General features: G+C 42.8%; 1 protein-coding gene across 2 annotated transcripts in view; it reads right to left on the bottom strand.

The window, feature by feature from the left end:
* Positions 1–895: 895 nt before the first annotated feature.
* Positions 896–14,513, bottom strand: part of LOC112562823 — a 39,415-nt gene continuing 25,797 nt past the window's right edge. Inside the window, exons 1-2 of one of the 2 annotated variants that reach the window (XR_003098932.1) lie at positions 9,779–9,981; positions 896–1,900 (exon numbers count right to left, since the gene is read on the bottom strand). Coding sequence is in view for 1 of the 2 variants with exons in the window: in XM_025236354.1 (XP_025092139.1) it covers positions 1,455–1,900 (446 nt within the window). In the remaining variant the exon portion in view is untranslated. Of the gene's footprint in view, positions 1,901–9,778; positions 9,982–14,513 lie in introns of those variants that run through there. The other variant, XM_025236354.1, reaches the window with a different exon arrangement.

Below are 14,513 nucleotides of genomic sequence, written 5' to 3'. Positions count from 1 at the left end.
AGTATTAGGTCACACAGTAACACTGTCAGTTAAATACATCAGTAGTTCACACAGAATGAACATTTCATTCAGATTATACTTGTTCATTAGATTCTAAGTCAGCTGAATACAAAAATGAAGATTTAACTGGACACATAATCGAAAAATTAACTGTTCAGTAAATTATTGCACGATCTTCATATCAAACATTTACCAATAACATATTCCACAAAATGTATCCCGTTAAAGAAAGACCCTTTGCTGGACAGATATTCATTAACATAATTAACATTAACACTTGAGGAACATATTAAGATTCTTGCCCAAACGTGGGAGGGGGGTTAAAGGTCGTTATGATATATCCACACAAAGATAGATAAACGTCTGAGCACGTTTGGCACACCCTATACCTCAGCTACACACCCTATACATCATCTCAATTATGCAATAACCCTATGCCTCATCTCAGTTCCATAAAAAACATATAACTCAGATACAGAATAAACCTATATCTCAATAACATAATCACCTTATATTTCAGATAAATAATTACCCTATATCTTAGATATATATATTAACCCTATATCTCAGATACATAGTAAGCTTATATCTCAGAAAAGCCAAATGTAATTCAAAGCTATAAGGTGCTAACAAGAAAATCTGCTTTTCTCTTTAAATGTGTATGTTGCATCGAAATGACTGAGACAAAATGGCTGCTATTCCCGATGTTCCCATCATTTAAAGCGGATTCCACCCTAGCCATACCCTCTTGCTAATCATGTGATCATAAGGCTAGTGGGCTGAGTGTTTTCATTGTCCTCTCAGTGTCCCATATATTTCTGATTATGACTGAAACAAAATTCACATGCCTTCCTTTGTTTAAACGCATCCACACATCTTACAGAGTTTGATTGCTTGATACAACTTCAAGATATATAAAGAATATTCAAACAGTAGTTTTACAATATATAGTTTGGAAAACTCAAAATACACTTACATATGTTGATGTCATGTTCAGCCTCATTGCAAATAAATAAGAGCAAAGATTATAAAGCAATCATGTCTTGATTAATTATTATTAGTTATCAGTTGATTTTTAGTTCTTGATATGAATTTTTGACTTGAATGTCTGACGGATTATGTGGATGTAGAGCCGAAGGCATGATTGAAATAAATGATTCACGGAATTCGACCCCAACCTCCAAAAATATGCAATCATGTTAATAGTTTTTCTGTTAGCACACGTTTGACTTTACTCATCAAATTTTATTTATGAGATTTTCAATTTAGGGTTTTCCTAACTAATCATTATTCTTCTTGCTTGCTGCATCTTTACTGCATTAATTTTGAAGCCACCTCTTGAAACATTTACGAATTCAGTCACGAGCACATCAAATTATGACTTGGACCTTGAGGGCAAATTAACAAAAAGATTTGACAGAAGCCAGGGTTTCTGCCTAAATTCGCTCCTTAGCTCAGATTTGGGTTTTATCTTGCATGAATCTGTTATCTAAAAAAATGGTTTTAAAGCCGCCTGTCATGTTTCTGTCCTGTCTGTGTGCTGTTATGACACAGTCACACTTAAGAAAATTCTCTTCATCATCACTCGGTGAGGACAGTAGAAAGTTTCTCGATCGTTCTTCAGTGACAAGCGAGGCCGGGCCTCGGTGACTATACGATGGACATAGAGGTGGGGGACGACCTGTCCCTGTCTTTGTCCTTTCCCGAATGTCATGTCTGTGTAGTTGGACAGGACCGGACAGAAGATGGCCAGCGCCGTGCCCGTGATGGCCAAGCACGTAGCTCCACCCCATGCGGCAGTGACCCACACAGAAGACACGGGTGGACTCGCAGTAGTACTGGAAAAATGGTGTGGAGAACCCCAGAGGAAACATCAGCAGTCCGGCCAGCATGATCAGCACTGCAAACACAGACAAAAAACATAAATATTAATACAGTAATCTACAGCAAAGTTTTATAGAGGGAAACAACTGAGGAACTTTTTTTGTCGTTTACCAAAGCACACATCTGATTTCAATGTGCTTTGGTCTGACCTACCCATACAAATATTTCTCTTGTGGTCATTCTTTATCACGAGCATGAAAGGGCCAACTAAGGAGAGCTCAGGTCAAGACTCCAAGCCTGGTTGCGCACTTTTTCAAGGGAAGTCACTCTAGCAATCGCACTCAATTAAACCTGTTCAATGCGCCACAACTCCCGCGCAAGGACCGATGGGTCCCACCAACCCCCTGCCTTCCTCAGAACACCGATTATAATCTCGACCCTTCTCTGCGATAACGCACATCCTTGAAAACGGCTCCTCCATATCTTTAAGTGAATTGCTCTTCAGTGAAATGAGGGGAGAAGAGGACGGCGGCCATCAAGCAGGTCCGCAGCGAAGCCCAGGTCCGCATTTAATTGGATAATGTGTCACTGGCGCTGGCCCCGTAATGAGACTTTGAGAGCTGAGTCACCCCACGCTGTCCTGCGGATTGTCGCACCCCTTCTTGAAGGTTCCAGCGCCAGGGTAGCATAACCCCTGGTCCCGGTGTCACGGCGCATGCCCAGACGAGTTTCACGGTGAGCACGGTGAGCCATGTCGGCTTGAAGCGTTGGAAATAGAATTGAAGCGGTGTCAAAATCAAATCTTAGAAGTGCATGAGTCACCTTGTGTCTTTGTTTGCTCAAAAAATAACTCATATCATCTGCCATTGTGATCAGGGGAGGATACACAGGTCCGTTAGACAGTTTCAGGATTTGACAGTTTGAAGGTTTCTTTAGTTTCTGACTGTCCATGTGCACATGACCAAGAAATGAAATGTGAAAATAAACTGACATATTAAAGAAGAAAAAAAAAAAGGAATGGTGACCGAAACAGATAATAATAATGATAATAATTTTTATATTGCGTCATATTCTGGGGAAGCTACTTACGGCGACAAACATATCTATCCATGATACATCTATATATATACAAGCACGCATATAAAAAGCCAATCTGCAAACTATTTCTGGAAAATATACGTTTAAGGTATTTTTTGAAAGTTTTATGTGCCTGGGTATGAATTAAAAATAATAAACATTTGTTTGTGACATTTCAACTTTATTTTAATACTGTGGAAAATTGTTCTCACATCGTGGTTAACCTTTTAATCTGAGAGCTCTCGAGTCTAAAGGAGACACATTAGTTATTAAAGGGAAAGCAGCCATTGCAAAGCAGTAAAATGAAATTTCAGTCAGAGGACAAAAAAAAAGTTTGTATTGGGCAGAGAGATTAATCAAAGATTTCTTTGCTCTTTGCACAGGGGAGGCAACGTAAAAGGTTTCTGATTTTCTCCAAAAGCAGACGACAGTATTTGAGGTCAGCGCCTGGCTAAGAGTTCACTTCTCCTGTCAGCCGCCATTACAATCACGCCCCTTGCGACCCTGAATCATATCTTAGTTTGTTGCCGGCAAAACCTGGCAGATGCCAGAGCACTGAGGGAATATTCCCCCAGTGCTTCCCCCAATCCCCACATAGTACTTACCCTTGTAGGTCGTTTGATCCTTAGTTACAACCCGTCCAACTCACTGCATTCCTCCACTCGTCCTGTCCCTTCCTAACCTCTCCCTTTTTCTTTTCATCACAGCCTCCTTATTTATTCATGTCCACCAACTAAGTGACTTCCAAAGTCTTAGGTTCCAGAGTATGTGGAATTTCATTCTGCGGACTCAGCCATTCTCTTTTGTTCTTATCTTAGAGGTCTAGTGGGTGCACATTTGTTTTAAACTTCTGGGTATCCATGGACTATACTGATGTCTGTGTTGTTGGCCTCGTTCTGAGCATGGTCATATTTGTATATGAGATAAACGGGTTCGGGGAATATTCACACACATTTGGAGAAACAGTATCTTGCAGTCAGCTTTAACCAATTAGAAAATAAATTGCATACCCCACTATGTCTTTAACAAAATAATATGAAAGTGTAGTTTAAAGCCCTACCCGAGTACAAATTCCCCAACCCGTCTCAAGCGATCACGTGTTCATCACGGTGGATTTTAAGCCTGCTGACATCAACATGTTTGTGCGTCTACATGTAAATCAATCAAAAACCAAATAAAAACAAAAGCAATGTGAGCTATCAAAGCAATATGTTTTCCTTGGAGTCCGTATCTTATCGCTGTCCAATCCCGGATCCAGACCTGCTCCCTGTGTAATCCTCCATTTCTGGTCCTTGTCACATCTGCTGGCCTCAAGAACTATGTTCGCTGCATGAAGAAGCCATTTTTTGCTGATATGATACCCGATAATTCCATGTTTAGAGACGACTCAGAAACTGCGAATGTCCACGGGACGTCGGTTAAACTGATCTTTATATTTCTTTTGGCCGCTGTTGATATCCCTGTGACATATCTCTTCTTCTTCTCGCTTGTCTATCTTCTTCGGTTTGACAACATTGGGTCCTTCTCTCGGTCGTAACTGTCCAAAAAATATTTTCCGAAAGAGCAAGAAAACCACGAAAAACACCAGGAGATGATCCACACCGCATACCCGACACAGAGCTAAAAATAGATTATCTCAATGACACGTGCCCGGGGTATCTCCCGCTGGGATCGGCGCTGGCGTACAGGAGGCAGTCGGTAGATGACATTTGGAAGAACCATCACAACGAAAAAATACGATACTGTTGATGGTCGAGCGTGGCTCCTTCATACCTCAGCTCCGAATAAATCAAGATTCAAGAGGAAAATCGTTCGCCACGACAACCGAAAAAAAAATGGAGGGGTGGGGTGTGGGCAGACGATTTCAGCGCAAATATTCTGAACTTGTTGTCGGTTCGATGAGACATTGAGATAGAGGATTTCATCATCAGCACCATCAGCCTTGTCATTCGCCACTTTTGTTTCTCGGAGTCTTTTTTTTTTTTTTTTTTTGGATTTGTGGGAAGGGAGTAGGGGAGGGGAGAAGGTGAAAGGGGAGAGTAATCATTCAGCGGCAAATATCAACGGTTATCGCATACCGGCAAATTTTGTTTTGAGAGCTGGCGGGTCGCACGTGCCATAACCTGACTGTGCGCTGCACGTGCTGGTGCATATCAGCACCTGGAGTTAGCTTCCCCTGTTTTAGCCAAGGGCAAACATAGGCGGGGTGGCTATGATTTATACGCGATGAGACCGTTGTCATCGCATTCAAAAAACAAAAAAAGGGAGGAAAGGTGAAAGAGAAGGGTGAATGTCAGTTTGGAAGAGGTGACTTGTGGGTGGGGCCAGTGAGGTTTCTCTCTCTGTCTGAAGACAGGACAGGAAGCTAAGCACGAACTTATATTGCTGGACTGCTGGCAGACGATTTTTTTTTCAGTTAACTACTAAAACGAGGCAGGAGTATACAAAGCTTCCGGTTTAGTCACATTCATTGTTTGTTTGTATTTCTTTTATATGTCCACGCTTTTTTGTGCCTATGGGAGCTTGCTTTTCATGCACAAGAACTTGCTTGTTTATATATGTGTGTATGTGTGTGTGTGGTGCACTGCATACATATTTGTGCATAAAAGACAGCCAAAAACTTATTTTTATCGTGGTAGGTCCTTTCTTCGCATAACGCACCTTCCTCCCAAAAAAAATTGGAAAACCCCAAGATCAAAGACACTTATCAACAGAATGATAACTCGGGTAATGAAAAGAAACCTGACCTTCTCACTCTTCCCTCTCTAACACTTGTTTTAAAAAAATACATAAGGAATCTTGTAAAAGGTTTTATATCTTCTTCCTTCCACCCCAATCCTTTATTACCACATAAACCTTTCTCTTAAAAGACGATGCATCTGAAGGAAGCGGCAAGTCCACATCTTTGTTGTGCTAAACTGTTAATTTAAGTAGAGACCAAAGGTAAGAACACTTCAAGCTCGATAAAGGTTGGAGGGCAATAAGGCCAGGGACGCCCCTGTTGATGTACAGGATAGGTGGAGGGTGGTAGCCTTATCTGCCGGCGCTGACGTAAGGCTCGCCTTTGAAGACCCAGAGTCTCATCTTTCTCGGTCTCTCACCTAATGGCAGGGTAGAAGTACCCGAGTGTAATCGCGCGTGTAAACTGCGATAACACCTGAGATACGACGACCGCATTTATCACACCTCCACCGACAACATCGACAGCAACATCTCCGGCGACAACGCTATCGCACAGGAAGAAAATGAAAAGTTATTTCTTTTGATGGTGTGAATTTCAGAAGCACATAATTAAAACATCTTCTTGTGCTGGCCGATGTTATTTCTGTGTCGTGGGGTGCAGTAAGCAGATACTCTTTCATCATCATCATCATCATCATCATCATCATCATCATCATCATCATCATCGTTGTCGTCATCGTCGTTAAGGGAATTTAATTAATTACAGGAAACTAAAAAAAACAACAACTAATATGCTCAAAGAACTCTTCTACGAGCCTTCAAACGTGGAAATTCAAAGAAAGAGTTACCGTCCCTAACTAAAGGTCACAACCCGATGACAACACTGCCATTGGCCGTCGATTTTTATGACGTGAACATATTTAAATTACTCACGTGATGTAAAGGTTAGACTCCTTTCTAGAACACCTGGGGTTAGAGGAATCGTACTTTGTAAAGGGACTGGGTTAGCTGCTCGTGCTCTGGAGCACATTGTAATGAACTCAATGAAATATTTTTATTTTAATTTACAGGAGGAAGGTGGGTAGGTGTCGTTAACCCTGTTGACCACATCTCCTGAAGCTGTCAGCCAGAAATCAGAGATCTCCGATCCACAGGAAATAAAAATTAGGCGCGAGACGAAGAATGTGATAGGGGAGGTAATAAGTGGGATCACGTGTCAAAACACGTTAAGTGCACCAATCAGTCAGCATCACACTTCATGGACAAATGATGCACAAGGCAGATATCGCCGAGGCTGGTAGATAGAGAGATTGATTACATGTGTGTGTGTGTGTTTATGTGCGCGATTACATCTCAAAATGGCTTCTTTCGGTCAGTGAACTTTCTAAACCGACTTGAATTTCAGGCGCCTTGTGCATTACGAAAAGATTCCCAAATCGAAGTCAAAATGCAAAAAAAAAAAAAAAAAAAAAAAAAATCCTTGCCTCAAACATTTGCAGACATAAAAAATGTAACAAGAAAATTTAAATAAACATTTAAATTTCATCCCCATTCCCCACCTCCTTTTAGTTATTTTCTTTTTTTAACACTCATTTCTGCTCTGCGAGGAAGACAACAGACATGGAAGGAGTGAAGACACTAAGTCGCCTGCTGATGTTTAAGTGGAGAGATGTAAAATTCAGGAATTCAGCGCGTGCGATATACAGTCTAGCCGACACCCTGGCGCCTCGGGCATCTTGGGGGTCACATCATTGCTGGCCCTCCAGACTAGCAACATGCTTAGAGCAAGAGGATTTTTAATGTGTGTGTGTGTTTTGAATGGGAGGATGTGACATGGTGTAACAAGACCGATAACTCAGTAAAATGTGGAAAAATTACTTTTCCACACTCGTCCTTTATTGGATATTTTAGCAATTTAAAATACGATTTTTAAAACCTATGAACTTTTTTTCCGTGTGAATTAAATTGAACATTAATAGTAAACAGCTCGAGTGCTTCGTGAAATTCGATGACCGGCAACAGACATAGAATCGTGGTCATGAAGTCTGGCAGTGTCTTTGCTCCGAGTAGTCTTTGAGACGCGAGCAGTGTTGTCCCCCTTAGCATGGTCTGTGATACTTGGGGACTGGGTTATCTCACTGTTCACAGGGGGTCAGACGCTTACTTTACCATCTGTTATTTCCTTCCACCCCCCTGTATGCTGAAATGCTATAAACGAGTTTCATATCTCTTCTCCTCCCTCCTTCTGTATCTTCGCCGCTGCGTCAAAGAGTCGTTTCTCTGCTTTTATCAGACATGGCATCTGACTAGGAGTCAGACCGGGACACAGTCGTCTTCCTCATAAATATTGGGATTTTCCACATTGAAAACTGTCCTATAGCCTTCACATATGTGTATTACAATGTAGGGACTACATCTAGAATCACATCGAAATTTCTCTCGACTTGATGATCTTCAAACTAAACCACACATACGAGATATTTATTGTTGTTGAAATGACAGCTGAAACAATGGACGTGTATAGGTGGACTGCTGTCTGCCGAGACCAACGATTAGCCTCTTGCAAAGTTCTCCGCTGTTAGTCTAAACAATGAATGTGACAAAACCGGAAGCTTTGTACACATCTGCCTCTGCCAGCAGTCCAGTAACACAAGTTCGTGCTGAAACTGAACTCAACGACTCTAGGTTATCGTCATAACCTCAGATGAATATTCTGGAAGGGAACTGGGTGAAGTTCCACAGCTTGGCGGTTCACTCCCGTGTGGGTCACAGATGGTCAATCGCTGGATTCATGGTTGCTCAGGACTGTGGCTGGAAAAACTTCTCCCCCAGCAAATGGCTACTGTTTTATTCGTCACACTGAACCACTCGTGGTCACAAATCACGAGACACTTGACCTTTACCTTGACAGCAAACTGTTGTAATTATTTGACAGTAGCATTAAATAAGTTCCTTTTCAAAATTTTCTCAGCCACTAGGGTTTCCAGATGTTGGTGAGTGACATGTTAGGGCAAACCCTCTCTCCCATGGACCAGTGGCTCCCTCTGGCTTGGCGACTTGAATGGTGAACGTTGAAGCATATTAAGTGTCTGATGCAGGCCACTCACCGAGGTGATAAAACGACTGAGATCAGGTAAGTGAGAGCTTAACAGGCCCGAGAGTGTCTCGTAAAGAACTGACATCTCCTGGCAGTAGTAGTTTTTTTTTTTTGTAATCGAGACTACCCAGACTCCTCCAGCCGCGTTTTTATTGGTCGAAAACAGACGCAACCCGACCGTGACCCAGCGAGTGTAATCTCGTTCGCTCTCGAGATTCTCCTGCGGACTGTGCTCCCAGCATGTGGGGGATAAAAGTCGGACCGGAAAGAAGCCGAACCCTGCGCGGTGCCTGCTGCGCACGCAGCCCTAACAATTTCACGTGACTGAAACGCGCTGTCAAGCTTTCCTGCCCTGTTCCGTTTGTCGCCCCTGACGTCGGAAGTGGGAGGCACTTGGAAATGGTGGAGTGGCTAATCAAGCGAATGAAGCGATCATTCAAACAGTTTTTCTATCCAACATGACTGTGAATTACTGAGGTTTTATTTGTAGAGCTGCTAGTGCCACGTGGTCTGAACAAACTGTTGTCATGAGTGTCTTTGTTGGTAGGAAGAGAGGATTTCTACAGGGAGGAAAGTCGACGACTCTTAAACTAACCGCTGATTCGCCCAGAAAGAGCAAATTTTTAAATTATTTTACAGGAGGTGAAATACTTGAGGAGTGAATAAAATATTTTTTGGGCATTTATTTTTAACCTACAGTATGCTTCTTTGTTAAAAGAAATAATCGTCCAGAAAGTCATAAGCTTTTTCAGAATCGAAATAGTATTGTGTAAATACTTTCTCTCAGTTCTCCGCTCTCCCGTTCTTCGCAGGGTTTTTAATGGTCAGATAACTATTCACACCAACATGACAATGTGTCTGCGTACATTTTAACATTTTATAGAAGTTTCTCTTTAACACGCGGATTTGGAATGTCTAACAAAGCAAATGTTTAACAGGGTTTTGCTATATATGAATGAATATTCAAACGCGTATGTATTCTGCACACACACACACATAGACATTTCAGACATGCATACAGACACAGAGACGCACGCACATGCGTTTGTTGGTGTGTTTGTGTCACTCTGTCATCCAAGTGTTTCCACTCTAACATACCCGCTCCGGACTCCGCGCACGTCGGGGTGTAAACCGCGCACCCGTCCATCCCCTTCTCCTCTCTCCACCCATCATCCGGCTCCCCGACTGACGTCCTCGTATCTCACTGGCGACTGTCATTCGGAAGCCACGGAGAATGCCGAGCTCATGCCGGGCTGTCAAGAGCACCCTCGGACACCCGCAATCAAAACCAGACTCTTCCCATCCCCACCCCACCCCACTTCCTCCCTCCTGCACCGGTTGGGGGAGTGCGTGCGTCTGTTCCAAGGGGAGTTAGGGGAGGGGCAGCTGTTTGCCTTGTGACAAGCTTTGCTCCAGTTTGTTGGATTGTTTCCATGGAGTGGAGCTGAGTTCTGAAAATATGCATGGCACTGAAAATTTGCAAGTCTGTGTGTGCGTGTGTGACTGAGCGAGTGCAAGAGGGAGTAAGTATGTTTGTATGAACGTAAGTATTTTGTAAGCTGGAATGTTTAGTCTGTGTGCATGTGTATAAAAGTGACTGAGAGAGACTGTGTGTGTTGGAACACAAGTACATTGTCCGCTTACTTGACCGTTTATTATAAAGTGTGTCGAGGGTAGAGAGAGTGTGTACAAGGGAGAGATGTTTATATTTTTAAAACCCATGTTGGTGTTATAATATACAAAGGTCAACGAGCCAGGCGTCAACATCAGCGCACCTCTCTCCTCTTTCACACTTCTACAATGACTTTATCGCCGTTTGTGTGCATGAAGAAGACATACAAACCGTCAAGCCAGGGGCGGGCAATGTCCGACCTGCCAAACAAACCGCAGATTTCAGTCAGTCTCTCAGCTTTTGTATAGCAACATAATATTGAGTGAATCATAATCACAAGGTAAATTTTGAGAGACAAGCAAGGACGTCCATTACGGTATACACAGGTCACGTGACGAGAGAAATACCGTGTTTCTCGTCGGCTGCCATCAGCGGCCTCTAAGGACGATTTTGGAGAATTATGCATGCATGTGACCTTTGCCCCTAATCCGCGGGTAGACTAGTTTGATGTCGGCTGTTGATACGTGTGGCGGTCATCGACCATGTCGGCTCATACATAAAAAAAGTGATTGTCCACATTGGTGTGCACCTTGGGGAGCAGTTCAGGGTTACAAATGTAGAACATTGTCCTTTCATGGATTTCTAAACAATGAGAAAAAAAAGCTTTGGCCTGAAAAATTTGTTTGTTTCATAAGTTTATTTGTACATGTGCAAGCATGTCTGTGTGTAGCATGTATGTAGACAGTCCATTCCATGAACTCCTTTACACAGCTGTAATGTTGTAATGACATTACAGTTACACAGCTGTAATGACACTACAGCTGCTGCTAATGAGCTGAGAGGTAGTAACCCATCTGTAGCGTGACGTGCCATTTCTGATAGCATGTAACGACTCTCAGATAAGTCCACATCAGGATGTTACCACGCATTATCAGCATCCACCACCCGGTGCATGATGGGTAGACCAGCAAATCCTTGTTTATCTAGAAATAACGGCTCAACTAATGGTTCCCGCCACCCTCTCACTCACCACACCCCGCCTTTATGTGAAATGAATCCGCTTTCTGTTTGATCATCTGCAGCTGTGGTCGTGACCTCACGTGACCTCCCATGAACCTGGTAATGGGGAGGCTGGACAGGGCGCTGTGGGTCAGTCCCTGCTTTATGACATGCAGAGAAGGAACACATGGTGTCGTCTGATATTTCATGAGTTTTTTTAATATTCCTGGACATTCCGATTGAGATGTTGACAATGTCGTTAGGAGGGACGAGAGAAAGTAAGACAGCAGACTGTTGTTGTCGTTGTTGTTGTTTATCTTCATTCTGACGAAAGCTATCTTGGGTAATCTCAGACAAGATGAATACAACAGCCAAATTCGTGGCTTTCTTGTAAGACTGTGGAGCTGCCAACTAACAGGACTGTTGTTGCCATACCAGAGGTCAAATAGCAGCGATAGCACCATCAGCACCATCACAACAACCAAGCGACAACAAGCAGCAACAGAACAACAACAATAAAAACAAAATGGTAGCCAAAAGCGCTCGACATCAGCTGGTGTACCATGGAACATGGTTCCTCGCAACAGGGCGAAGGCCTCGTCCTTTCATGTCGCCGCCTGGAGGAGAATTATTACTTTAATTGCCGCTTTCATTTCCTGTCGAGTGCCAGAAGGCGAGAGGCACGCATGCGCAGACAATGGTCAACGGTCACACCACCCGACCTGCCAGCGTGCGACGCCTTGGTGAAGAATGGCAGGCAACCCACTTATGAGCAATCATTTTTATAAAAAATGAATATTGGCACGAAGAAGTCAAATATAAAAAAAAAAAAAAAAAAAGCACGTGAGCAGATTTTTCTCTCAAAAATGAAGGCCGTTGTGTATCATTAGCTGTTGACATCCGTGTGAATATGTGCGCACACAAAACACACATATTTACATATTCACGAATTTATGACTGCTTTTATGTTTATGCTTAATGTTTATAAGTGAAATACCAGACGATGGGTAGAATAAGGGTGGGAGTGTGGGATGCTGGGTAGAGAGGAGAGAGGGTAGACAAAGTTTGTGTTTGCACGTTAACACATTTCTCCTTTAATCTCTTTAATATTACTCATGGACAAATTCGTTTCTTTGCGTTGGCATTCACACAATCTGTTTGTTTGTTTGTTTGTTTGTTTGATTGATTATTTTGCTGACACAAGCAGTTTTGGACTCTAATAAACTTAACCACGTGACCACCGGCATGCTAGCCACGAAAGCCCTCCACAAGCCGGTCTCGGAGAAAGAATTCATAACTTGCTAATGAGAAACATAAAGAGGTTATTTTACTCCGGTCCCGATGCATGGCCATCGATTCTCCGGCACTTGGACAATAAACGCAGACTGCGCAAGAAGCGAACTGTCTGCTTTATAATCTCTAGCAGCTTGACCGATCAGCGCCGCCAGCAGCAACTCCACGGCGCGGAAAAAAATAGTGCGATGAAACTGTCAAATGCAGGTTTATGATAAGCTTACCCTGGAATAATTCTGCTTTATGAAATAGAGGTTTCTTTTGCTGTGGTTTATGTGACTGTAAGCTGTCAACGCGTGACTGTAATTCATAAAAAGACCTCGGCATTGATGGAAAACGATCCAGACTCTTTCTCTTTTCTTTCTTTTTTCATTCCTTTCATGCAGTCTGCTGCCGATTCCCGATTAGTTGTTAATTTTGTTTCGAGTTATAAAAATTAAAATGTACATTCTCGTGTTTCTGTTTCGTGATCAACTAAGTCCAAAGCATAATCAAACCTCTCTGCTTTACCACTCCTCCCTTTAAAAAAAAAAAGGAGCAGACCGTTGTTTACTCAGCAAAGCCATCCTCTACGGAAGAGGAGTTGGCACTGGGAACACTGGTCAAGCAAGGTGGTTGTTAATGGCACACACCAAGGTTTGTTGCCTCCCATTCCAGACAGTTTCCAGAACACAATGGCGGTGTTTCCGCTTCGCTGGCTCCGTGGTTGCCGGCTGCTGTGCGAGTAACGAGGCATGAAAAGAAACCATGTTCCAGCCATTAAAGACTAATCTTCAATGCAAACGATTCCAAAGTATCGTTTCTCCCATTCAAAATGAAAAGCAAGTGGTTTTTTTTCTTGCCAAATCGTTGAGCCATGTTCCGCAATGCCAGCTTACTCTGAAGACTTCATTAAGTTTGGATAATGAGTTGCTCGCCCCTCGCGGGCGCGTTACACGCTAAACGCGATTAAGAGCACGTGCATTGATCACGTGACCTGCGGGCCCGAAGGGTGTTGGAGGGAGGAGAGAGAGAGGGGAGGATTCTTCAGCTCAGAAACCAGTCCCATTGATGTTTAACCCACGCAATGGCAACATCCAGTATTAAATGTCGAATAGAGATTTTGTAGATGAATATATTGTAAAATTATGGACAACTGATAATAATATTCCAAATATATTATTTAATCAACATATGCAACATGTCGAGATGCAAAGAAGGATGTTATTTTCCTGGCTATTCTACCCTTGACTCTTCTACCAGTGAAAGTCTGAGCAATGATTTAACTCTTTGTGTTTGTAAAATTATTTCTGAGCTCGCCTTGATTGGGAGAGGGAGAAGTGTAAATCATTTATTACAATAATGTGTCGACTAAATGGAAACTCCAAACATTTTACTGACTGCCTTACGCGGAGGGCCGATAGCGCAGCTAGTAAAAACTTTTCTTTTTAAAAGGCTGAGTGAAGAGAGTCAGGTTCAAACCTCATCTTGGAACGCATTTTTTTTTCTCACTGAATGTAACACCCTGGTCGTCGGTGACGTTGGGGATAGGGCTAGGAAGGAGAAGGTTTTGTGGGTTTTCTGGTTTCCTCACCCTTTATCAGACCGCACCACCTCAGTGAAAAAAACAAAAAACAAAACAACAACAACAACAACAAACAAACAAACAACAACAACAACAAAAAACAAAAAAGAAAAAGAAAAAAATCACTACTAGGTTGAACCTTTGTCGCTTTCTCTCCCACCAATCAGCCAACCGTTCGCTGTGTCAGCCAGTAGCGGCCGTTAGTACCTTACCAACCTATGACGAGTGCAAACAGCCTGACAGGCAAATTGTCACGTACCCAGCCGCTCGTTAACCGGCATCATTCACACCCACCCGCCAACAATTTCCATTTTGCTGGGATTTCAAAGGACAAAAAGTGGAAGCGGGAGAGGAGGAGGAGGAGG

This window comes from Pomacea canaliculata, linkage group LG4 (assembly GCF_003073045.1).
Source record: "Pomacea canaliculata isolate SZHN2017 linkage group LG4, ASM307304v1, whole genome shotgun sequence".
Classification (NCBI taxonomy): Eukaryota; Metazoa; Mollusca; class Gastropoda; order Architaenioglossa; family Ampullariidae; genus Pomacea; species Pomacea canaliculata.
Note: the sequence above shows the minus strand (reverse complement) of the source record. Positions and strands in the feature narration are given on the sequence as shown.